The 26,087-nt window shown below is 35.5% G+C and overlaps 1 protein-coding gene across 5 annotated transcripts in view; it reads left to right on the top strand.

Moving 5' to 3' along the window:
• sbm (L-type amino acid transporter sobremesa) overlaps positions 1-26,087 on the top strand; it is a 196,265-nt gene that overhangs the window by 147,812 nt on the left and 22,366 nt on the right. For 3 of the 5 annotated variants that reach the window (XM_090398360.1, XM_090398364.1, XM_090398363.1), the window contains 4 exons: positions 1,942-2,045; positions 10,302-10,398; positions 25,423-25,572; positions 25,665-25,833. In XM_090398360.1, coding sequence (XP_090254486.1) covers positions 1,942-2,045; positions 10,302-10,398; positions 25,423-25,572; positions 25,665-25,833 — 520 coding nt within the window. Of the gene's footprint in view, positions 1-445; positions 550-1,941; positions 2,046-10,301; positions 10,399-25,422; positions 25,573-25,664; positions 25,834-26,087 lie in introns of all 5 variants that reach the window. The other 2 variants (XM_090398362.1, XM_090398365.1) reach the window with 1 other exon arrangement.

Raw genomic sequence — 26,087 nt, 5'->3', positions numbered from 1 at the left:
TTATTCGTTTAAGGTAAAGAGAGAGAGAGAGAGAGAAAGACTTTCGGATCCATCTCATAACTGCTGTCACATGAGCACATTCGTCCCTTACCACAGATGAACTGATTCTGAGGATTAATTTCATGGCAGGGAAGGAAAACGAAGTTATACTAGTGCCACAAATGAGGTCAACGCTTATTGAACTTTCTTAAATGAACCACAAACTATTTTCAAATGAAAGAAACGTAAAAATGTGTCTACAGAATGATGGAAAAATTCAGCGAGAAATCATACTTCATAGTTCTCCAGAACTAGTAAAAGAAAAAATATATCGTATTCTTTTATTTAATGTGAAACTATTTCTTTTACTAGTGTCATAATGCATGCTGATTGTTTATTTTTTTTTCTCCCTTTATCAACCCTTTTTTTCCTTCCTTGCCCCTTGTGTGGATTGGGTATGTGGCAGAAATTCGCATCTCACACTTTAGGTCAAGCTGCCGTCTTAGTTCCTCTGTTTGTCGCTGCATCTACGATTGGCGCTGCAAACGGTAGCTGCTTTACTGCAGGAAGGTAAATCGTTTTATTCTGTTCTGCTTTTTAATGTTTTCATATATATTAGCAAAAGTTTACACACGGGAACCTTTGTCCTTATATAGGTTGCCAGGCCCAGATAACATTCGGTTTTGAGATATTGCATATTTAAATATGGCGCATTTTTATTACTTTGTACGAGAAATCCGAAAACAAGAACTACAATTTTGCTATTATCAACAGTGTTATAAGAACTGTTAAATGTGAAGGCATGATTCCTTAGTGTTATTTCAAAATTAACCAAGTGAAAACACCAAGGTTATAATTTTTAATATTGTTCAATTCTATTGCTGCTTTTAAATTGAATGTTTTTTCCCCAACATATTGTAAGATAACAAGAAAGCGCTTGAAACTTTTAAAAGATATTCAAATAGCAAACGCAGTCGGAAGAAAATAAGTCAGAGTGCACCAGAAAGTCAAGTGATTTTACAAAAAAGGGAAATTATTTCTTTATTCAATATAATAATTAAAAATGAGTTTTCGAAATTCGATGTATTAAGGCCCACCAAAAAGTCCGAAGACTGATTTATTTCATTTGCATTTAGTAAACATTATTATGGAAAGAACTGAGTTCTTACCATAATGTGCTGGCAACACAAGCAATAAATTTTGTGCTTTTAATGCAACTTTCCATACGCAATGTATTCTGGCCTCATGGCAATGGCAGACGTTTAGTTGCACATGAAAGTAAAAATCTGTGTTAAACAAACTGCCACATTGGCATTAAGTTAAAATTATGGAAATGCATACGGGAGCCAATTAGATATGTGCAACATATCAGTTTTAACGGAAATACAAAATCGAGAAAAAGCCAGAAAATTCTTTTGAGATGATATCAGTGACCTGGTATGATTCTTTGATTTATATGTGTTTCTTCAAGAAAGGGCAGGTATCATGGTGACACTGACATGATACAAACGCGTGTTTGGCGATTCTAAAAAATTCCGTTAGAAGAAAAAGGTGAACACAAGGCGATTGGATGTTTCTCTGTGAGCGAGCAAAAACACTGACCATATTACGGGTCTACATGTGCTCATATCTAGCCACCAAACTCGGTGGTGTTATGTTTGCAAAATCCTTCATACCAGCCCTTTCATTTCGCTGCTTCTAAAATAGTTTCGCCTTGGGAACAATTAGAAAAGGCGCAAAAGTGGCTTCCGCTATCTATTTTGCAAAACGTTTGCATGCCAAAGGGATCCATTTCAAACATCACTACTATGTTCTCCAGAACAATAATTTAGACTGAATAAAAGGAAACAGTCGGCGCACTTTGTGGTAGGCCGTGTGTCACTTTTCTTTTTCTCGTAGTAACACCTTTACCTTACTTTACATTACTGCTCTTGGTGACTGTTTCTTTCTCTCTTCCCACAGACATGGGGAGTTCGGGTGCTGGGTGTGATATCTTTTGTGATGCCTTTCTCTGTGGCGCTATCAACCTTCGGTGCCGGAAACGGGTCTTGCTTTACTAGTGGCAGGTGTGGAATTTTCTTTGCTTGTTTCCCTATCTCGAAATAATATTTATCTCTTGTAAACTAAATAAATAAACTTTAAATGGATGCAGAAAACTTTTGAATTATTCAAAGTGACCACTTTGAGTTTGAAGTTGACCTAGCAAGTAAGTACTTGGAATGAACCTTGAAGGTACTAAACAGGAAAAAAAATGCGATTCAAAGTAGCTTTATAATTAGTATAATGATGCGGTAACCATGTTATCAATATCATCTAAATATCTCTGTATGGAAAGATATATTTACATAATATGGAGGGGGGGGGAATGTAGGCACAAGCGACCTGTAACACCATTTTTTAATCTTGACCAAATAACTTCACGCGTTAAATCTAACTATGACTGGCCAGTTATATATCATACATAATTCGAAGGATGACAAACAGACTACTTGCCATTTGCGAAATTCGGAAGAATAAGTGAGTGAGTGAGAGAGAGAGAGAGATGTTCACAGCACGGAGGAGAAAGAAAAGAGGGGAAAAAAACAGTGACAAAACTTCAACCTCTAATAGTAATACTCAAACTGAGAATGTGGGGTGTAGATGACAGAAGAGGCAACAGTGATTTACATCAGTCATACTGCATAGAAATACGTGCCAATGTGATGAGTGCTTACATGAGGGCAAACAGTGGCTATTCAATGCTACCAAGAAATTTTGTTTAATAATTATCTGATATTTATTAATTTTTTAATAAATAAGCATATTTTCAAATCTTCTATTATGAAATGTTAAAATTTCTCCCTTTATCGAAGCTTGGATTCAAACATTACCCGAAATCTTTTTATAGTTAAATAGGAGGGTATACAAAATTTGAAAGTGATAGCTCCATTGATGCTCATTTTTATAACAAATAATCAAGCACATATTTGACTTTGTACATAAATGTATAGGCGACTTTATATACTATGCTTAATGCAGAAAATGCCATTTAAAATTATTAATTTATTTTAAAACATGACCAAATGAAATGTTTAAAAAAATTATCTGCAGCCCATAATATTGTTGCTTGTGTCCTTAACTTATTCATTTAATTATTTACGTACATAATTTCACTGATCATCACTAAGCTAAACATCACACAAAAGTTTCTATCGAGTGTGATAACTAAGCGTGTCTAATTTCACTTCTGCAGAGGATCTGTCCCGGTACATACCTATTACAGTATTACAACACATTTCTGGGTTTTCACCATGCAGGCGGCCATTTCGTATTTATTTGGATCCTCATGAGGGGATAGTCAGAAAACACCCATCCAGGCACACAAAATTCGAAAATCTATTATCGGTTTCTGCGTTCGCTACTGAATGAAGCTAAGTGCTGAAGATATTCTAAACCTGCACTGTTTTTGCATTCGCTCCCAGTCTATGTTTTTTTTATCCTTAAGCGATCTTTTAATACTTTAACTTGGTAACGAGTACTATCCGCCTAAGAACTGCAAATTTTTATTTGACAGGCAAAAGGACTTTATTTATTTATTAATTCAAGTGCGTATACGCATGGAAGGAGCACATTTAAATTCACTGACACAAGTAATATGATAACAAGAATATATTAAAAATCAGCCTTGTAATGCATCGTCATCTTTTAACGGTTCACTTTTGTTTGCTAATTTATACGAAATTGTTGCTCTAAAATATACTATTCATTCCTTCATTAGTTCTGTTTTTTTTTGTTTTGTTTTGTTTTTTACTATATATACTTAAGTATATATACATTATTTAACTCTTATCTACAATACATTAGGGACATCATTTCGTTTTCATTAACGCTTCTTAATTATTAATTTCTTGTCAAAAAAGGAAGAAATTATGAGAATTATGCATTTTTTTTTTATTTCGAAGAGTGAAAAGAGATACAGAGATAAAAAAATGGCATTCAGTCAAACTCAAAACGTATGCAAAATTTGATGATCGATGGATGCAACCAGATATCTTTCAGCCCAGTTGTCCACCCCTCATACCAGTTATCTATATAGAATTCTAGTCACCTATCGTGCATAATTTTACAACTTTCTATTCTACCATAATCAACTTTCAAAATATTATATAGGTTTAAATACTGTTTAACATCATTTCGTGATTTATTTTACTTTGCACCATTTATTCAACTTTACTTCGTTTATATATTTGCGGTTTTTATGTTCTTGGCTGTTTGTCACCATCCAACTTTAAATAGAAGAAGCATTAAGATTACTGATCATACTCATAACTTCAATTTATTTCACAAAGCAGGGCTTTTTTCTCTCTGTCCTTAGATGTTGATCAAAGATTCAACTTGATTAGATATATTGAAATCAGGTATATCATTGATTCAATGTCTTCCTTGCTTCCTTTCTGTTTTATTTACGCGTACATCCACACCGAAACATGTAGCTTTTTGAAACCAGATCCGATCAAATAGGGCGGTTAATTCTTATTCCTGGTCTCTTATGTTTGTATATTGCATGTGTTCTTCTGACTGATTTAGGTGTCATGAGGGAAAAAACTCGAGTTTCTGGGTTAAAAAAAAAAAAAAAAAAAACCCTGCCACCACCACCATGTGAGACAGGCCAACTCCCCTTCAGAGGAAAAGTCCTGATAAATGTTTTCTTAAACCTAGACGGAATTCGAACGCTAGTCTCTTTCCAGTCAAACTCGAAACCGAGTGAGCTACGAAGACTTTTAGTTATGACTTACGTGTTTATTCGAAAGTACTCTTCAGGAACATCGCTTAGAGGTACACCACTTAACATCAAGCTATCTAGTTTTATAGAACCAAACAGCAGCAACATGAACTTCATGTTCATAAAACTCTAAACAAGGGATAATATTTCACCTTGGTCCTAATATGATGAAAACATTAATCCTAATTATATAAAGTAGTCATACCATATCAACTACTACACACACACACAGTTTTTTTAAACATATCAATTTAAACATAGACAATTATAGTATAATATTTCCACGTAGTCCTGATATGATTAAATGTTAATCCTACTTATATAAACTAGTCGTTCTGTATGAACAAAACATTGCATACATTTTAATTGTGTTATTATGAATCTACGTATTATAATAACCGTCATTCAAAATTTATCACCTATAGCAGTTCACAAAAATATCCATAACACATCCTATACTAGTTAATTACTGATTAACCTATCTTATGTGCAAAACATTAAGTAATTATCATTTAATTAGTATTAAATAATTACTAAACATATAGATAATCAATAACAAGAGACAATTTTGCTATAATAATATTTATCCCCAAATAATTCAAACGGTAATCTAATTATAGAAGTAGTCCTCCCATATCAACTAACACATACACAGAGCATGTCTGCTAGTATTCTATTATTTTAGCATTCTATTTTTTATATTAAAATATTTTTTTTTAAAATTACCTACCGTCTACTAATAGCATTTATTTCATTCTTGAAGCTATTCACACTAGTTGTATCCACACCACTAAGAAGACTATATTCCATAAATTCAGGCAAGTGCAACACAGACCGGATGTCTACTTTTGCATTTCTTATGTATTTGTTTCTCCTTCTCATGTTGGCTCAACAAACAAACCGAGTCTCATAACTTTGCTAATCTAATCTATCAACTGACTTAGTGAACCTCCTTAGTATACCTTCAACGTCCATTAAAAATCTGGGTGGCCAAAACTGAGAGCCAAAGTCCGAGATTGGCCTGACCAGGTATCAAAACTTCCTTCTTCTTGCGAATGAAACCTCTTTTAATTAACCCCAACAATCTTCTGTGCTTTAGTAGTTGTCTTACTACTATAACTGATTACTGAACTTAAATTTCTTATCCACTAAAATACTCAAATCCTTATATTCAGAAACTCCTTTCAGTTCCTTCCCATTCAATTTACATTCATCTAATCGTACTTTATTCAAATTCAAATATATTTACATTTCTTCCAATTGAATATTATATTTCCAATTTTCTGTTCACTCTTCCAGTGTTTTAACACATCATTCCGGAGAGACCTGAGGTCATCTTGAAAATTTATACTCTACTTAATTTCATACCATCAGGAATGAAATTTTACTAGTAATGCATAAACGTAAATCAAGCTGAATGATAAAGGTCCCCAAAACTAAACCTTGGGCGACTTCCACATGGCTGCTGGAAGTCTGTTTTAAGCACATTTCTGCTGCCTATTCTTAAACAATTATTTATCCATTTAAGTGAATAATTGTCGATATCAAAATGACGCATCTATATATATAGCAAGTTTGTGTATGGAACACTATCAAAGACCACTGAAATCTAAATAAATCGCAACATAGTCCACGATGCATCTCTTTCATAACCTCCTAACGTTAATAGATTTGTCAATACCGACCGCCCCTAACGAAACCATGCTGCCTACTCAGTGATTGATTTCAATCAAGAATGTATTGAACACGATTACCAATTAATTTTTTCATTAATTTGTAAAACTCCTACGATGCTAACTGGCCTACAGTACAGTTCAACGCTTTATACAATGAGCTTCCTTTATGAATTGGTACTATCTGTGTATATTTCCAGTTGTAGCCCTTGAAATTAGATGTATCTTACACATACATCTATTTACAACCCAAGATATATATATCTTTTGTATCTCCATCCTTGTCGGTTGCCAGACATCATAAAATATCCGTACATTTATTCGTTTTACGTAATCCTCTGCTACTTCAGCCGGGTTTTGTACAATTTTACTCCTAATTCGATAACGAGATAACTCTGTTCTATTTCATCTGCTCTTTATGTTGTTGTTGTATATCTATAAAAAAATATATAAAAAAATCTTGGAATATATAGCTCTTATAATTGTCTATAACTGCCTCAATTTATTATGATTTAGTTATTAATAACTGTTTTTTATATTTAGCATATTTTCAGCTTTTTTCCAGATCGATATTTTTTTCCAAAGTTTTTTTTTTTTTTTCTTATGGCAGATTTCCTTACGAATCTAGTTACTGATTCAACTGATTCCTGATTTTTTAAAACTTATTTCTCGAGAGGAATTTAGATATCGCATCATGAAAGACATGTTTAAAAGTTCTCCGTTTACTATAAATATCCGTATCATTAAATCGCAACTTCTAATTTATACGTTCTAAATCGCTCAGTAAACCTTCAAAATTAGCGCTGCAAAAATTCTAACCTTGCTACTCCTTCAAGTCATCATTTTCAAAATTTACATCCTTGTAAGTAATAACACTCCAATACTCCAATTGCCTAGTCGGTCTCTTCTGAGAATGCTATAATTTTCCTCATGCAATTCTTCTTCAAGAACCTTCTCATTAAGCCAAGTTTCTTTAACTTTTCTTCAGCTACTAATTTAAATCACAGTAACTTATTTTTTAAACTTCAAGTATCAGTGTAAATAAACGTTAAACTCATCAAATAATCATTTCAAGATACTTCAATTACGACTATTTTTTTTTTAATTTCTCCTCAGATTTTTTAAATACATCACACAGCTACGGTCTCACTGAGCTCAATGGAATCATCACCATCATTCCGATGTATGCATCCTGAGGAAACTGAATCCTGTTACTGAAAGAAAAAAAAAGGGGGGGATGGAGGGGATGAATCCACAATGATGACATCCTGACAAACAGGTCAGAATAGCACATACAATTTACACACACGGTGACATTCGACTCATAGCCTTAGTTGCTTCTGCTGCAATTCTAAACAACCACTTATAAAGTCAGAATTAGCAGAAGTTTCTTCTTCATCAAATTCTGAGGATTTTGCCCTTGAAGTTGCAACCTTCTTCCCTTGCTTCTTCTGCAATATCAGGTTTAGTTGTTCCTTCTCTCCAATGTTTGCAGCTACTGCATTGTACAATGCCAGAATACTTCTTGCTAAAATCTGTATTTGCTTTAATTCTTCACAGCTGCTGTGCACTGCATACAAAGGCTATCTACTTACTTATGTCACGCGATGTTTTGTTAGGGTTAAAATCTCCCCATCCTACGAGAAAGGTTCACTGTAGTAATAGTAATGAGATGAATGTCACAAATATTTTCATATTCAGCTGACGACTCGATCGCCATTTCGTAATTAAGAAACTGACATCACTGCCCCAAATGATAAATTTAAAAAAAAGTTGCATTTCCAATTTTGTAATGACATATAATGTCAACAGAGACCTATAACCAGAGACAATCGGGCACGCTGTAGCGTCCGCTTCGAAAGGCCACTCATCGAATAGTATTTTCCATATGTAATTATTTTATTTTGTAGGTTTAACACAGACACATATATTCTGCAATTTAACTCACCGTACAAGGGCTATCTCCAAAAACTAAGAGATCCTTCAGTTCACTCTAACCTAACTAATTCTAACTCTAAAGTAACCCGAAGGATCTTATAACTCACTATAGTTCATTCTGATCCACTAGCTCACCGAAACACTCAAATTGCCTCGCACTTAGAAATGTTGAGTGAAATGAATGCAAACTGTACCACTGCTGGCATTCAATAGGTCACACTCACAAGTCTGAGTGGCAATTGGAGTGTACTCTGAATGGAGGTATTAGTGATTTGTGGGAGTAGTCCCTAATTCAGCCACAATATTCCTACTTTATACTAAAGTTATTTCATTTTATTAATAATTTTCCAAACTTTATGAGTTGGACATTACTGTGCTGAGGTAAACGTATATTAAATCTTTCACTTACCACCGATAAGCTTTTCCTTTGATGCAAGAAATTATATTCTGCTTCCATTCAGTATCATGCCAAATCACACCAAAGCGAAATCGATGCAAATTTACACGAAATTATATTCCATACTTTAAAAAGTATATATAATTAAATTAGTTACGAGAATAAACACCAGATTAATAAGGTTGTTATAAAATGTTGCAGATATTTTTTTTAAAAACATTTTGATAATTTTTTCTAGTATTCAAGTTATAATTTACTGAATTGTCACCCAAATACTGTGTTGCCTTAAGGAAAACCTCTCACTACGCAAGTGCTTTTTTTTTAAAATAAAGCTTAATGTTCGGAATCGGTCTTTTTTTCTAAAAAGCTAATCGAAAAACCGAATTTTTATCAAATACACCAATCTTAGAAGACAAAGGCGTTTCTTGTCGGATTTTAGGCATCCTAATACTTTTCGAAATGAGATAATTTCAGAGAAAACTGCAATATCCTCTTCTCCATCCCCCCCCCCGCCTCCAATTCAGTTTGAAAGACAATGCATTATAGCATGTCGCTTCCGTAATATTATGCATAAAAAATTGATCCGAGCTATTTTTTTTTCTTTAATAAGCATCACAGGAAAGAAAAGATAGCCATACCTCCTAGAATATGCAAATCAGCCTGCACATTCGTTGAGGGAAAGTTATAATTTCTTTTAAATATTAATTTGTTCTACTGTCGTCTTATAACATGATATTAAAAAAAATTTAGCGCAACAATAAAATTGCAAAATTGTTACAATACATCATAATTTTGATGCGATGATCAGTAAGCTAAGAGACTTCTCGATCCTCCGTTTGTATACGCCACTGTTAACACAAATAAAACATCGTTCCACTTCTTCATAATTTTCAAACTCCGACTTAGAAATCTTTTATAACTTCTATAACTTGAAGAAGAAGAAAATTATTTACGAGGAAAATAAAAGATACTAGTTATAGCCAATCCGTATAAAGAAAGGACTTAATTAAATCCGTGTCAAAATTCTTATTTTGCCAAAAAATCTTGGCATTTTAACAAGTAGAGATGTAACACCATATCTCCTTGCTTGGAGAAATCCAAGATGGAGGAGGGAAAAGAAAAGAAAAACTTCATTGACTAACTTTCTTCAAAACAACAATCAGACTATATCCCCAAAGTAGTCACTAAGTTGCACATAACGAAATTAGCACACCAAGCATGAATCCTCCAGTCATGTCCGATTCACTTCTCAACTTCCATCCAGAAATGCACTTCGTAGCTCGTGGAAATAAAGCACACCGAGTAGTGTGTAAGAGAGCGCGGTCGACCGATGGCACATTAATTGCACTATTTCATTCAAGCCTGTAGCATAAATTATGAATGACAATAAATTCATTCGTTTTAAGAAAATTATCTTGTTTTGCTCAGTACCAAAATATTTTTATTGAAGTATCCTTCACTAACCAATCAACAGAATGCAAAAATAAAGCTGACCTCTTCACACTGCCTTCAATTTACTGTAGTATCTCATTCAATCATTTTTGTTGTTTAGGTTAGCGTACGTTGCTGCACGAGAAGGCCACCTGGTGGATGTTCTGTCGTATCTCCACATACGAAGATTTACGCCATCTCCGGCGTTAATATTTAATGTAAGTAATCGTACATGTTTATCATCACTTTTGGAAATATTTCTTGCAGTTTTTTTTTTTTTTTATATCCTTCTAATAAAATTTCACACAATAAATGAAGTATCTCTAATTCACTGGTGTCCAAAACCTAAGGAGGAACACTATTTCTGAAAATTACAACCGCAAATTCAGACAAATCGGCTTGTGGCAATTTGTATAACTGACCATTTCGAGCAGAAAGAGGGAACACATTCAAATTTGGGAATCGCGCAAAAAGGGGATCAGGTGGTAGCACCCAACAGGATAAAAGATAAGGCTGCGGTAAGTGAATTGTGTTTGAAGAAAGCTGTTTTCGTGAAGGAATAAAGTTGCAAACTGGGATGTCGTGTAACGTCTCAAATATATATCATCTAGAGATTTCACGTGGGAAAGAATTATTGGAAAGATTGAAGAAGACTTCAGAATTACTGATATTGCCAGAGAGTGTGGAATTCGCATAGCGTTGTATCCAGGCTCTGGCAGCGTTTCAAACCAATGAAATGTGTTTTTGGTTATAATGGCAAAACGTAATCGACGCACCACGGCAGATCAGCTTGCCAGTCGGCTCCATTCAAGCACAAATACGCAGATATCTCGACAAACTGTGGCAAGACGTCTGCGACAAGTAGACCTATACGCCCGAAGGTCTGTAGTCTACAGCTCAAGGTAGAGCACATTTTCGGTTGTATCCAAAAAATTCGACAAAACGCCAATGGGGGAATGTCCTCTTTACAGATGAGAATCATTTTAGTCTTTCCTCCAATTCTAGACGACACTTGATCTGGAGTGAAAGTGGTACTGCTTGTCATCGACACAATGTTCTCGAAAAGGGGACAGATACGACAGCGCTGGGATCATGGTGTGAGGAAGCATTATGCTTAATGGACGCACCGAGCTACAAGTGCCGGAAAGAGAGACACTATAACTGGTAAACGACATCGCAACGAAGTTCATCGACGTTATGTTGGGTGGTTCCGTGGTGCTGTAGGCGAAGAATTCATTTTTACGTATGACAATTCCTATCACACTGTACAGGAGCAGTAGAGACTGAGGATATTAATCGAATCGAGTGCCTTCACGCCCCCCCCCCCCCCGATATCAACCCAATACAACACGTTTGGGACGCAATATGGAAAGGCATTGCTGCTCGAAATTCCACTCCAGGAAACAAACGAGGCCTTATCCTTGCTCAGGAGGGGCGAGCAGTTTGCTTCAAGAACTCCTGAATCACTTGGTGCTAAACAGAGGACGACGTTGTGAGAGCTGCATCGCATTTCGGGTTGGACATATTCCATACTGAAATGCTCCCTGCATAGTTTTCTGTAAGCACTGTACATTAATTCCTTAACTACGTCCTTAGAAAATTTTTTACTTTTGTCAAAAATATATATATATATAAAAATATTTAAAAAAATATTGCAATTTAATTTGTACGAAATGTATAATACATTTTTGTGTAATATAATTTATTAGTATGCTGGCAATAAATTTTATGTCAACACTTAGATGTAGCCATGAAAATTTTTTCATATACAGGTAAGAATGTAGTTCGTCCTACCCCATTACGATTTCAGCGTCTGCGCGCTTAGCCTAGTGGCTTGGCGCTTCGCAACCATATGCCTGGTGAAGGAGTGTCCTAGGTTCGATTCCCGTCGCCGACATGAGAATCTTTTTCAGTTATAGCCAATTTACCGGTCTTGGGCGTGGACAGCAGGATTTTTATCCCCAGTTTATCTGGGATTTTGTTTCCTGCAAATCGGCCCCGTGAACACACACGGATGCAGTCAGGAATATCTAAGACGATCCCTCCAGCCATAGGTCCGAATTGTCAGCTATGCTGGTCCCGAGTATAGCTGACCAAAAAATAGGGGGGATTGAGGTGTTTCCGTACCTCCCCGTATGGTGATTTAATGGCCGTGAGCCATTAAATCACCATACGAAATTAATTAACTATTTCAGCAATGTGTAGTTTTTGTTTATCGCAAATATGGAAATGGATAAATAACGCTACATAATTAACTTTGATACTAGTGTAATAATAACTATCGCAAACAGTTTTTTTTTTTTTTTTTTTTATCGCAGTAAAATACAAAGCGTAAAAAAATGACAATCCTAACTTACCAAAGGCTGAAAATCGATAGCACTTTTCCTAAACCACTCTCGGCATCTAATAAGCAGGATGTTAATCCCACGTGAGGCTCTAAATCTCCGGAGTTAAAATGACATTCGAATATAGAACCTGTTATTTCAATATGAAAATAGCAACCGCACATATTTAAAAACGAGTTGTTGATCCATGTGAAAAACTAGGCAATGGTGTGCGTGCGTGTTCGCACAAATACGGAATTCATTGTACGAACTTTTCAGCAATATCTTTCCAACGTTATTAGCTTTGTTAGAAACCCTTCCATGAACTGTAATTAATGAAGTTTGTGGAATTTTCGACAGATGTTTTATAGATGAACAATCGTTAGTAAGCAGAGCTGATATACGATGAAGTAGCAGTTAGCTAAGTTAACTTCCTCATCATTAGCATATCTCAAATTACACCATAAAGCAGTGAAACATATCTTTCTCTGTTAAAGGCTGCATTTTCTTATCGATCGGTCCGAAATTACGCCGAGGAGCACACCGAAATAGACGAAGCAACTCTCTCTTTCTTAATTATCTCTGTTCACGATTAAATTCGCATTCCTTTCGAGTCCTGAATTATGTAATAAAATGAAGCTACACAGAAAAGGAGTTACGGCTTAAGTATAATGTTATCGCTTTTAGACATTTATGCTTTTGGGAATGTCAAATATGACGACGCGAACTCAATTTTTCCACAGAAAGAAAAAGGTAAAATGCACTAACAAATCTAATGCGATAATGTGAAGATATAATTCGCACACGATTTTTTCCCTAGTAAAGTAAACATTTATCTATGAGATTAAACTTAACCTTTTCATTTCATTATTTATATTCTGATTATATGAAGCGAGCATAAAGGCTTAAAGAAAAAAATATCGCGCAATAATCACACGTCATTTTTGAGGTTTTCATATCACAAGTTGAACCTCTTGTAGCTCAGTGAGTAACGGCCTTTGGAAAAACCTATAGCAGTGTTTTCGTTCTTTCTTTCTTTTCTTCCTTTTTTTTTTTCCATTCATCAGTATCAGATGCAAGCGTTCACAAACACACCATATATGCAAATAAGAGTAATTGCTCTATCTTTGGAGCAAACAAGTTTATAAGATGAAGTCAAGTTACTTGGTCATGGCGTGCCATTAGACATAACAAGTTCCGGGGGGGGGGAATGAAACACTATCTCGCAAATCTGCTCATCAGAGCGGAAAACAGAACAAAACAGTGGCAGAGAGGGGTGGAATCCAACGAGTCTATATATATACGAAAGTCAAATACCAGTAACACAACTCGTTATCCTTATTACGGACTTCAAACAGATATAAATTTGTCATGAGGGAAACAAAAGCGTCACTCAAGAATAAAATGATCTCTCTCTGTCTTTCTCTTTCGTACGTCATACATATGCAGCTGTTTGAAGAGGTTGCTTTTCTACTAATAGGAGTCAATTGCGATCCTAGTTGATAAAGAAATATGTTTGTCTCTCACGATAACATTCGGTCAAATTGGCATCGCGTACACAACTGACAAATCTGCAAATAGGAAGGAAAATAACGGATGGGATATTCGGGAGCTTCTGAAAAGCCTGAACTGTTACAAATAAAGACCACAAAGGTGATTTAGATCATCTCTCTCTCTCTCTCTCTCCCTATATAATCGTATATAGACCGAGAGAGAGAGAGAGAGGAATCAATTTAGTGGTAACTAATACATAAAATATAAAATAAAAATCAATCTGTGAACTGCCATATTTAATGAATCCCACAAAGCTAAATTTTAAAAGTTACCGTTGTTTCATTTATCATTTATGCTTTTCTAGAACAACAAAAACTATTACTACTATTATGTATTTTATTTTAAAGCTATGTTTAATGGCACTGAAATTAAAGTATCTGAAATGTATTTATTTTTTTTTAATTTTCTAACAAACCACGTAAAATTTAAATCAGTTGTATCATAAGCAATACCCTACCCTTTCCTCTCCTGCACTTTACCTTTCCACCGCTATTCCTGCCAGGACATCATATTTTAATAACCATGTTTTGCTAGTGAAAATTTTCATAATCAACGCAGCAAAGTCATTCCGTAAATAATAATAATAATAATAACATTCTGCATTTTTAATGATTCTAATTCCTGTCGTCATCGACCCACATTTATTGCTGACTTCAGCATTGTCCACTCTGATCTACTGCATACCATTTCCTAAATCATTCCCAAACGAAACTGTTCATATTACCCTATATGATATCAATTTTTGTTTTCGTGCCACAAGAGTTTCATTTTATTAAAGACAACGGCCTCTCCAAACCCATGCTCTCTCTCATTCTCCTGACATTCTCTCACTCCGACTATTGATCTCGCAGCATAAACTAATCTTATCACAGGCCTCCTAATCTCTTCGGATAATCACTCATCGAAAACAGCTAACATATTAGTTTGCTGACTTCCATTTTAAACGAAACTGCTTATCCCATCTTTTATAAAAATCGAGTTATTTACTTCACATGCTATGCAACAAATATAGAGAATAAACGTCCTTTACTCCTCATTTGTAAGTACGAATAACTAATTAAAGCACTAAGATTTTCAATAAGTCAACACAAACAAATTGCATATTAATTCACAATGACGAGAATAACTTGAACGTGACTGCGGCAATGAATATATACATGAGCGATGCTTGTCTGTATAAAATAGTTATAGCAATCTCTATAGCTGGCAATTATTAGATCATCCGTAAACTGCTATATTATATTGAATTGTTCACTTATAGTTGAAATCAATAATTTCTAAATTGTAAAAAATTAAAATATATTACAGGAGTAATATGTTAATCAGATAAACAATAGCATAAACCATTCCTCAAAGCAAACAGCATTTTAAAATGGTAGTCATTATCATAATGCAAATTTAATTAGGCTTACGACTTAAAATCCAAGAATCTCTCCAAATTATTTAAATTACTTACCAGTAATTCTAAGATCCTTCAGATCAGTCACAAATAATCGCATATCATAACACAACACAACTCTACGAACTATTCAACAAAACACATGAAATAACAAATCACTATAGCGATTTATCACCATTTAACATGCACTATTTAACAAACTACCATAACGCAGACGAAATACCGAAATTCTTTCTAGAGCTCCCTCTACCAATAAAAACAGTTATTATATACAGTAAGTTGTAATATCTAATATTATGACAGTAAATATAAAAGTTATTTACTGTCGTAAATCACCCACCATTTAAGAATTACATTACGAATTAAGAATTATTGAGAAGTTGTATAATTAAAGATTAATTGCTAGAAACATGAGCTGCAAATTAAATCATTACCATAAAAACTTCACTACATGAGTAGTGTGGATTCTGTAGCTTTGCAAGAGGACTTGAATACACTGGCTGAATGGGAAAATAAGTGGGGATGTCAATTCAATGTTTCAAAGTATAAGGTGTTGAAATTTGGGAAGCAGAGATGGGATGTAAAGTACACAATCGGTGCAAATATCTTGGAAGAGGTAGAGGAAATGAGAGATCTGGGAGTGATTGTAGACAAGGACCTAAAATTTCGGGGACATGTTACTAAAATAGTGAAGACAACACAGCGGATAATGGGAATGATGCGGAGGACATTGACTTGTAGAAGTAGGGATGTTGTGCTTCCTTTGTATAAGGCTTTGATCAGGCCATATATGGATTACTGTGCACAGATCTGGTCACCTGGTTTTCAAAAAGATGAAATTGCGTTGGGAAAAGTTCAGAGGCGATTGACTAAGGTGGTTTCTGGTCTCTGGAATGTAGAGTATGAAGACAGATTGACAAAATTCAATTTGCAGAAATTGGTGGATAGAAGGAGGAGGGGGGATATGATTGAGACATATAAGCTGTTAAGAGGTTATTACCAGATTAATGTCGGGGACGTTTCGCACAGAATGGGTGAGGATAGCAGGAGAACAAGAAGTCATTCCTTGAGCAAGGGAGTGAGGAGCAGGTTTTTTGCATGGAGAGTGGTGAGGGATTGAAATGCTTTGCCCGAGAGTGTGCAGAGACAGTGAATATATTTAAAGCACAGTATGATAAACTGTGTGTATAACAGTGGACCTCCCACGATGAGTCTTTGACTCCATGGAGGTTTTTATAATAATAATAATTATTATTATTACCAGCCCCAGGTAATCATGTATAGAATAACCATATGCATTATATAGAAAACATTTTCAAGAGTGTTTAAAGTTCGATAAAAAATAAATCCTCCTATGACTTTTTTTTTTTTTGAAAAAATGCGACAGTGCTTTTACATCTCGTATATTACATCTCGTGATTAGAGTAATAGGTTTTTTCTTTTAGTGTTAATGTATAAATATGTATTATCTGTGAATAATTATAATACTGTGGATAGTTGTGACAATTAACTATGATTAAATTGCTTTTCATTATTTGGATTAATCTTTGTTAAGCCTAATTAACCAACGTTTTGGTATAAGCTTAGTTAACATTGATTATGTGATTTTAGTGATTTAAATTAATTATTTATATTTGAGAACATTGCATAAGAAGTGATTGATTGAATTTTAAATGGAAGCCAAACAATTCACAATTCGTTTAAAATGAACCAATCATCAGTGTAATATATTAGCAGGATTTGATGAGTTGTTTTCTAGGGCGAACTCTAGTTGATGTAATATTAACATGCTAGGGCTTTACCCTTTTAAGTTCAAAAATAGTGCTGTGTATGTTAAGTTCGTTCTTTCATCGCTTATTTCTGGAAAATCCTTGTAAATATCTCTTACTTTTCCTCACGGATATAGGATCTATTCTTTTCAGGATCTATACTTTTAAACACAGCTGAGAGAGTATAGAAGTTAATGGTTTGATAGAGGTCATAAGTAAACATTAGTGTGCTTTGGATCTTGTGCAACAGATCACTTAGCTTTTGTCATCTTATGTAGAGCAGAATTTCGGTAAGGAGAAGAGAAAGCATTGCGGAAGATATCTTAGTGGCTTAAATCATAGTAACTTAGGGCACTAGTTGTAGAGAGTAAACGAACACCAGTGTCACCAGCATTATTGGTAGGGAGGAAATGTTGGGAGGAAGTGGAATGAGGAGGAGGTTGAAATCATCCACCAACTCAAGGTTATGTTTCTTAGCCAATTGAAGATTTCTCAGTTATGATGCTCAAGTGAGCATCATAACTCAAAAATTAGTTCCATACATGCAGAATTCGGAGACGGCTGAAAGGTAGCAATTGCGTGAAAATACATAATTTAAGATGTGCTATCCGTAGCAACAGACATTATTACAGTATTTCATGAAGGCTCATGTTTTGATCCTATGTTGACTCCTGTCACCAGTCGCCTAACTATTCCTACTAATGTTGGATTAGTCAAGACGCAGTCTTTCTTCAGAATATCAGTCTAGTGAAGATATACAAGCATAAGTTCCTTGTTCTCTACCATCTAAATCATCAACATTATGTGATATTATTGGATATAACTGACATTGAACTAGGTGCCCTCACTGGAGAGCCTTCCATATCTCCTGTTGTTTATCCTTCGCACGGTGATAGCAGTGTCACAATAAATAATCGGCACATCTGGAGTGCCTGTTGTCCCTGGTTCAGGTAATCATCAATTAAATAAACAGAACCTTCAGTACAAGTGCCATTAAATACCTTGAAGGAATTTGATGTTTGCAAAGAGAATGAGGAACCATCCGCACTTCATTGCAAACCAGTTCTTGTGTCTCTTCCACTTTCCACGTTGAAGCAAAATGTTGCACCACTTAACTACCATTTACCCACTGATAGCGCTGATTCTCATACTTTTATTGCAGATTTAGATTCCTGTAAGAATAGCTTGCCATTCGTTTGTGACCCTTTAATGTTGAACCTCAGTTTCTAGAAAGGATGGTGGAGATGTTTAGGTGAGGAGTGAGTTGAGAGTAATAAATACAGAGGTCAGATACTTTGATATCAATTTAGCTGATGTACCTATGAACACGATGTATTAGGCGTGTGTGAGAGAGAGAGAGAGAGAGAGAGAGAGAGAACAAGGGGAGAGAAGAGAGGAGAGTGAAAAGAAGCAAGCCTAGAGAAAGAACAAGGGGGGGGGCGGACGAGTGGACATGAAGGGAATAAGGGAAAAGAGACGACGGAAACCTATGAAACCGGAAAAGCAATGTGTGAATATGAAAAAAAAGCGGAAATGGTAGAGAAGATCCAAAGTCGAGTGACCAAGATGGTGGTGAGTGGTCTGGGGAAAGCTTCCGATAAAGAAAGCTTGAGGGTTTCTGAGGGTTGCAAAAGTTGGTTGATAGGCAGAAAAAGAATGGATATGATAAAAAGCATTTTAGTTAGTAAAAGAGTTTATAGTATTAATGCACAGGAAATGTTTTACTTGGCTAGTACTGTCAGAAAAAAAGAAATCATCCTGAAGAGTGTAACTGAACAAAATTGTGAAAACTAGACTTTTTTGGTTGAAGACTGGCGAACGAGTGGAATGGATTGCCAAAGCCAGCTGTGAGTGCTTCTTCCATCAGTGAGTTCAAAGAGAAATATACTTTAATTAGAGATATTGTGTGCACAGTGTGGATCTTCCGCAATGAGTCTTCCGGGCTCCATTGAGGTACAACAAAAACAATATAAAAACTATCCATAATAAAAGTGCATAGCAGCCAATTCAGAAGATTGAACTTATCCACAATTGAAAAACACCGCTTCGTGGTTTATAAAGACTAAAACAAATAGGGACTACTGCTTTTTCAGAAGACACCCTAACGCTTGGGATTACAATTGTTTACAGTCATGTGATTCATAAATTTGCGTCTGCAAATTTATGAATTGGAAGCGGTCAGCAAAGAAATGAGAGTATGAGACCTGATTTGAGTAGGGTGAGATGGAGTTAGCTAACGCAGTAGATCATGTGGGAGCAAGGGGAAGTCATAGGGATGACATTGGAAAAAGGTGGGTCTGGAAGGGACAATAGTCAACGATGAGATACATGAGAGGCAAGAGATTATGAGAAAGTACGAAAGGAATAACAAAGGGTCCATATCATGTGTGTATTCTTGAAAATGGACGTACTTGATATGAAGCTAATGAAATCCTGTTTTCTGAAACAAAAATTAAAGAAGTAAGTGATGCCATTCAAATACAAAAAGGCACAATGACAGTAACTGGACCACCAAAGTTATCTTTAGCCAGTACAGTTTATCACTAAGGCAGGAAACTGGAATAAGACGGGATGTGGGAGTGTTATTAGAAACACTGGCGAGAAAGATTGGTAAGAGAGAGAGAGTGACGGTAGTATAAGTATATTATCACGCTATTACAGGAAAGAATTGAATCTCACGACTAGCAAATGAATTAATTTATAGGCTGCGTAGAGAGTGTGATATGCAATTCTAATATTGATAGAGTGAATTTGATTTGCTCAAAAAATAGGTATAAAGGCTTGAGTGCATTTCAATAATATTGGAGTACAATGTTTGAATGAAGCATTGATCAAAGTGAGAACCGATCTGTGAAACTAGGGGGAGGGGTAGAAATAGGATGGAAAAACAGCTGAGTATGTATGTATGCAGGAATTACTGAAGCAAGGACAGCACAGTAAATTCCTAACATGAAGAGGTCTTGCCTTAGCAATGATAGAATAACAGGCAGGGATAAAGGCAAAGGGTATATTACAGTACTGGCGGACTTTCCAAAAGCATTTGACAGAATACTCGACGGTAATTTGTTTAGTAAACTTAAGCAAATGGGAATAGATATGGTCTTGCTGAAATGTATATATATATATATATATATATATATATATGACGAAGTCGGAAAACCGACTTCGTCAGGTGTAACAGCATAAAAATATGTAAAACGGAAAGACATTAAAGGTATTGCATTTCCAATATAACGTAACATAACAATTAACTGTGATTAAAGTTTAACTGGGAGACTGAGTTCTAGTTGAAAATTCGCGAATAGCAGAACTATGCGAGTCTGGCAAACTGTAACTTACGTTACTTTTCGTGTGGAAGGCGTCAAGAACTCTTTCTTTCGATTCCAGTATTCGTCTCTCGAGTTCGTCGTAACATTTGTGAACATTGGTTGTTAAATTTCAGTCTATTTGATGTTGGAGACCTTCAACATTGATGTTTGCAGAAAACAGTATATGGCTGGACAAGGCACCGGCCCAAATTCCGTTGTAAGAAATGTCTCTATGGTGTTCTTCTGAGCGGAGAAGCATTGATTTTTCAATCCGACCATGATACGGTTTGCCCAGTCACAAACAATTTTGTAGACACCAGGAAACTGAAGATTGTTGTGTTTCTCTTTCGGACGACTTAAAATAGACCGGAGCTTGGGTAAAGTGGTGAAAAAGGCCTCGGTAATGTATTTCTTTAAGATTTTTGCCAGTTCTGGGGTGTGAGAACTAATATAAGGTAAGCAGATGCAAGCCTTGTATCCTCATTTGGTGGTTGATAGTTTATATTTTTCTCAGAGTATCCATTTTGTTTGAAGGTGTTTTAGTTCATTTTTAAGCTTTTGTTCGTCTAATAACAAGGATATGGCCCTATCGGCAAGAGTAGAGATGATGCCAATTTTCTGAGGAATAGTGGTGAGAGTCCGTATGTAAGTACCTGTTGGTATGCGTAGGTTTTCTAAAGATGGAGAATTCAATTTTTTCAGATGTCCTTATTAATTTAATATCTAAAAAAGGAAGGGAACTATCCGCTTCTAACTCTCAGGTGAATTTGATGCTTGAATGTATGGCGTATAGGTGATTAAGAAATATTTGAAGGTTGTGTCGACCTTCGTTGAAACCATATCTTTGGTTTCAACGAAGCAGAAGTAATAGCCTTTTCTTCGAAATCTTCAAGAAAGATGTTCGCCAGCATCCAGATAACGGGCAACCCCATTGTTAATCCGGTATTTTATTTGTAAATCATGCTTTCAAATTTAAAATATCCCGAATTAACACAGTGAAATACTAATGTGAAGATTTTTTTTGAAACAAACCTTTGTAGCTCAGTGGATGTGGCGTTTGCACACCACAACACTTGACCGCCCATAGGAGGACTTCTGGGTTTCGAATCTAGTCGGCGACTAGAGAAAATTTTTCTAAGCCTTCTCTTTTCGATCTCTGGCATGGACAAGAGGGTTTTTTCTCCCGGAAACTCGGGTTTTTTCGTCCTGTGAACTAAAGAAAATCGACCGTAGAACCCACATTATTTCAGACATTAAATATATTGTGTTAGGGTTAGGGACCACGAGATGGGGGAACTTGTTGAGTTGTCTCTCTTCACTGTGTGCTGCTTAATTTGTGATAGCCTTGGGCCAACTATCTCTGATTGGGTATCAGTGGAGATTGAACTGCCCACTCAGGTCTCCAAAAGTTAGATATGGCTAAAACCGCCTCGCTACTCCTTATACTGGAATAAAAAGGTGTTAGCTGATTTTTTTTTTTTTTTTAACAGAGTGAGAACATCCTGGGTGGGTACATTAGTAAAGAGAGATACAACATCGATACTGACCATAACATAATATCGGAGTTGTTGAGTTTGACTTCTTTCATCTTAGACACAAAGTCTGCTGAATTTTTAATGAAAGAAGATTTACCTATGAGGCATTTCAACAAAGAAGAGAGATACTTCGACAAGTTGTATGTAGGTAAGTCCTACATACAACTTGTCGTAGGACTAGATACCTTCGACTATAGGTCTTAAAGGAGTATCTTCCTTGTGTATCTTCGGAAGACCATACAGTAGGATGACCAACTTTTGAACATGAAAATAAGAGAGATTGGGTCATGACAAATTTTAGCGAAATTTTTGGGACGTGAATCCTACATTAATTGATAGGATGGTTTATATGTAAAATATACAAATAGCAATTTAAATTATAGCACATCGAAATATTTAATATAATTTTAAGCATTTATACTTACATACAATTAAAGTTCTGATTCAAACCTTCAAAGATGGAGTCCAAGCTATCAATGAATTGGAGCTTTATAGGGGAGAGAGAGAGAGAGAGAGATAACAGAAGTAATAATCAAAATGAAGATTTATTGTTACATAGACCATATATTTACAACGTACTTAAGCTCTTACAAATTGCCTACCGGTTTCGCTAGTAACTGACCAGCTTTCTCAAGGCTTGCATAGTACAAAAAAGAGGTAAATGCAAAAAAGGTTTCAAAATACAAAGAACCGTTAGTACCTGTTAGGTAGCTAGGGTGACACGTTCGCGTGACATAACTACTCAGCATCATGAACTGTCGATTTACAAAAAACCAACGGACACTGGAAGATCTACATTACTCTTCTAACCATCATAGGTCACAGAAACACAGCATCATCTACATGCTAAGAAATCGAGCTAGAAAATTTATCTCTGACGAGGAAGAAGTTCAAACAGAACTGTCTCAAATAGCTACAACTCTATCACAAAATGGTTATCCTAGACACATCATCAACAAATTTCTATACAAAGATAACCAACAAGAAAGAACAGTCGCCCAGCATATCTCAACAGCAGTCATCCCCTTTATAGGTTCAACTTCAACAAAAATTGCAAGATTGTTAAAGACACATAACATCAGGGTTGTATTTAAACCAACAAATAGCATAAGACAGGTCCTAAGATCCCCTAAAGACAGTGTGCCATTTTATAAATATCCAGGTGTATATAATATCCCATGCACGTGCGGTCTTTCCTACATCGGACAGGCTTCAAGAAGCCTGGAAATAAGACAGAAAGAACATATAGGCGATGTTAATCACAACAGAACGATCATCTCAGGATTGGCACACCACTTTTCAACTTCGAACCACACTATAGACTGGAATAACAGCTCCATGCCCTACGTAGACGAGGATTACAGGCATCGAGTATTTAAAGAAGCGGCAGTTGTACTACGTACGGGAAGTAACCTAAACAGAAATCAAGGGGCCATTCTGAACGATACCTGGAAAAATCTAATTAACTCCCTCAGTTCAACAGAGCTACAGTACGCAAATAACCATATTACGCGTTTGCATGTAACGCGTGTTCACGATGCTGAGTAGTTATGTCACGCGAACGTGTCACCCTAGCTACCTAACAGGTACTAACGGTTCTTTGTATTTTGAAACCTTTTTTGCATTTACCTCTTTTTTGTACTATGCAAGCCTTGAGAAAGCTGGTCAGTTACTAGCGAAACCGGTAGGCAATTTGTAAGAGCTTAAGTACGTTGTAAATATATGGTCTATGTAACAATAAATCTTCATTTTGTAATACTTTATGACCAAAACATGTATAATTTAAGAAGTAATAATCTTTAAATTCATTTCCTTCCAAGTTTTGTTTTATTTATGGTTTATTCTTACTTTTTATATATATATATATCGTTAGTCTTATACAGGTAACCCTCCTATAACGCGGTATTTATACAACGCGGTTTCGATATAAGACGGTCTACAAACTGTAGTAACCCTTTATCTTTTCATATATTTTTCAACGAGCGACTTGGAGCGCTCTGGAAAATTCACGAGACAGTTGGATATTTGTTTAGCTCCGTATTATGAACTTAATAAAAAAATTGCAGCATAGTGGCAAGCAAAGTCTTATTACTGACTTCTTGATGACTAAACCAGCTGAAATATGCAATGAGAATTATACAAATGACATCAAAGAGATTTCAAGTGATGACGCCACTCGTAAATAAAGAACATCTGCGAAATGTTGGTTTTGAAGAGAGTGACGACGATTAAAATATACACTTTATTTTGCCTAAAACATTTATGCATTATATGCAATGAAGTTTACATACAATTTATACTTTTATACTATGTATTTATTTCATAGTTTAACTTACATGAATTACCTGAATTAAATAAAAATACATTTTTGTTAGATTGTTTATATACTCTTATTGTTTATATAATCTTAAAAAACAAACGATTTCTGAACCTAACCCTACTTTTTCTATGTGATCTGAGTCTCGCATAATGCGACATACAACGCGGCATTTCTGTGGAACCTAACATCCGCGTTATACGAGGGTTACCTGTGTTTAGTTTTCAATTTCCACATTGTTTCCCAATCTCATAATATTTCGGATCATTTTTAAAATTTGCTCTAAATGTCCCCATCATCCTGATCTTCATCCAACATCGTGGTGTGTCCGATTATGAATCTAATTCAAAAATTTTAATCAATGAGTGATTCATTCATCTTAAGCCTACAGGCTGGTTAGAAAGGAGACGCTCTATTACCATAAAGCTTAACTCTTTTTTTTTTTTTTTTTTAATTGTTGTTGTTTATTTTATTACATTGGCAGCTATACATGCAGCAGTTTTGGTTTATTTATTTATTTATTTTAATCATTTAATGAACAAAGTCTTTGCCATGACAGAGCACTGATACGCCCTGTCCCTTTTGGGTCTCTCTTTTTTTTTTTTTTAATATTATCAAATTTTAATTCATGACATTCGTTAATTTTCCAATTCACTAAAGTAAAATACTCTTTATTGGTAATTTTAATGGTTTAAAAAGAAAACAAAAGGAATCGTCGGTGTCATGCGTGCAGCGTTATAACTACTGTGCTCTGATCACGCAGAATAGCATCACAGAAACAACCCCTTGCACGTCTTCCTTCTCTCGCTCTCTCTTGTAAATGTGTTTAATCTGATATTAAGGAATATTTAATATAAAATCAGATAATGAAGAAAGTAGAAGCGATAACTTTCTGAGTTTGAAATTTTCGTTTTCGAAATACGTCACTCATCGCGTTATTGCCCTTCGTATGTTTATGCAAACTTACATGAACTTGATCTTCCGCTGTTTCCCCCTGAATATGTTTATAAACTGACTGATCTCCTTTTCTCCTCAGGCATTCCTGGCCACGTGCATGATCATCCCTGGCGACATCGGAAGTCTCATCGATTTCTTCAGCTTCACAGCGTGGTTGTTTTACGGAGCAACTTTTCTAGCTTTGATTGTGATGCGATGGACGAAGAAGAACGAACTTCGTCCATACACGGTAAACCTCTCTCTCTCTCTCTCTCTCTCTCTCTCTCATCCTGCAACAATTACTTGAAGCTTTCTTTTCCCAACTTTTTTTTTTCTCCGCAGGTGCCACTAATAATTCCAATACTGGTTTTGATAATATCCGTCTACCTCGTCATTGCTCCCATCGTCCAGGATCCACAGATCGAATATTTATATGCCTCATTGTTCGTGTTTTCCGGTCTCGTCTTCTACTTCCCATTTGTCCACTACAAGTTCCAGCTTCATATAATGGGTAAGTATTTCCCTGATGTAGTTATTAATCGACTTTAGTACATATAGTATCAGTGGCCAGTTAAGCGTAAACAACAACTCTCCAAACAAATACATGGACGGTATCGTAGTACGTAAAATGTCATTCCGATAAAGCAGTCAAACTTGAAATAAGTTTTGGATAAACATTCAGCTGAATTTTGTGCAATAATCGACTGTCATTTGTAACCGATCGATACTGGATATTATCATCTTCCCATGTAACTAGATACAGTA

Source organism: Typopeltis vanoorti, chromosome 9, assembly GCF_054136105.1.
Source record: "Typopeltis vanoorti isolate ZY-2024b chromosome 9, IOZ_Tvanoo_1.0, whole genome shotgun sequence".
NCBI lineage: Eukaryota > Metazoa > Arthropoda > Arachnida > Uropygi > Thelyphonidae > Typopeltis > Typopeltis vanoorti.
This window is presented reverse-complemented; position numbering and strand designations above follow the sequence as displayed.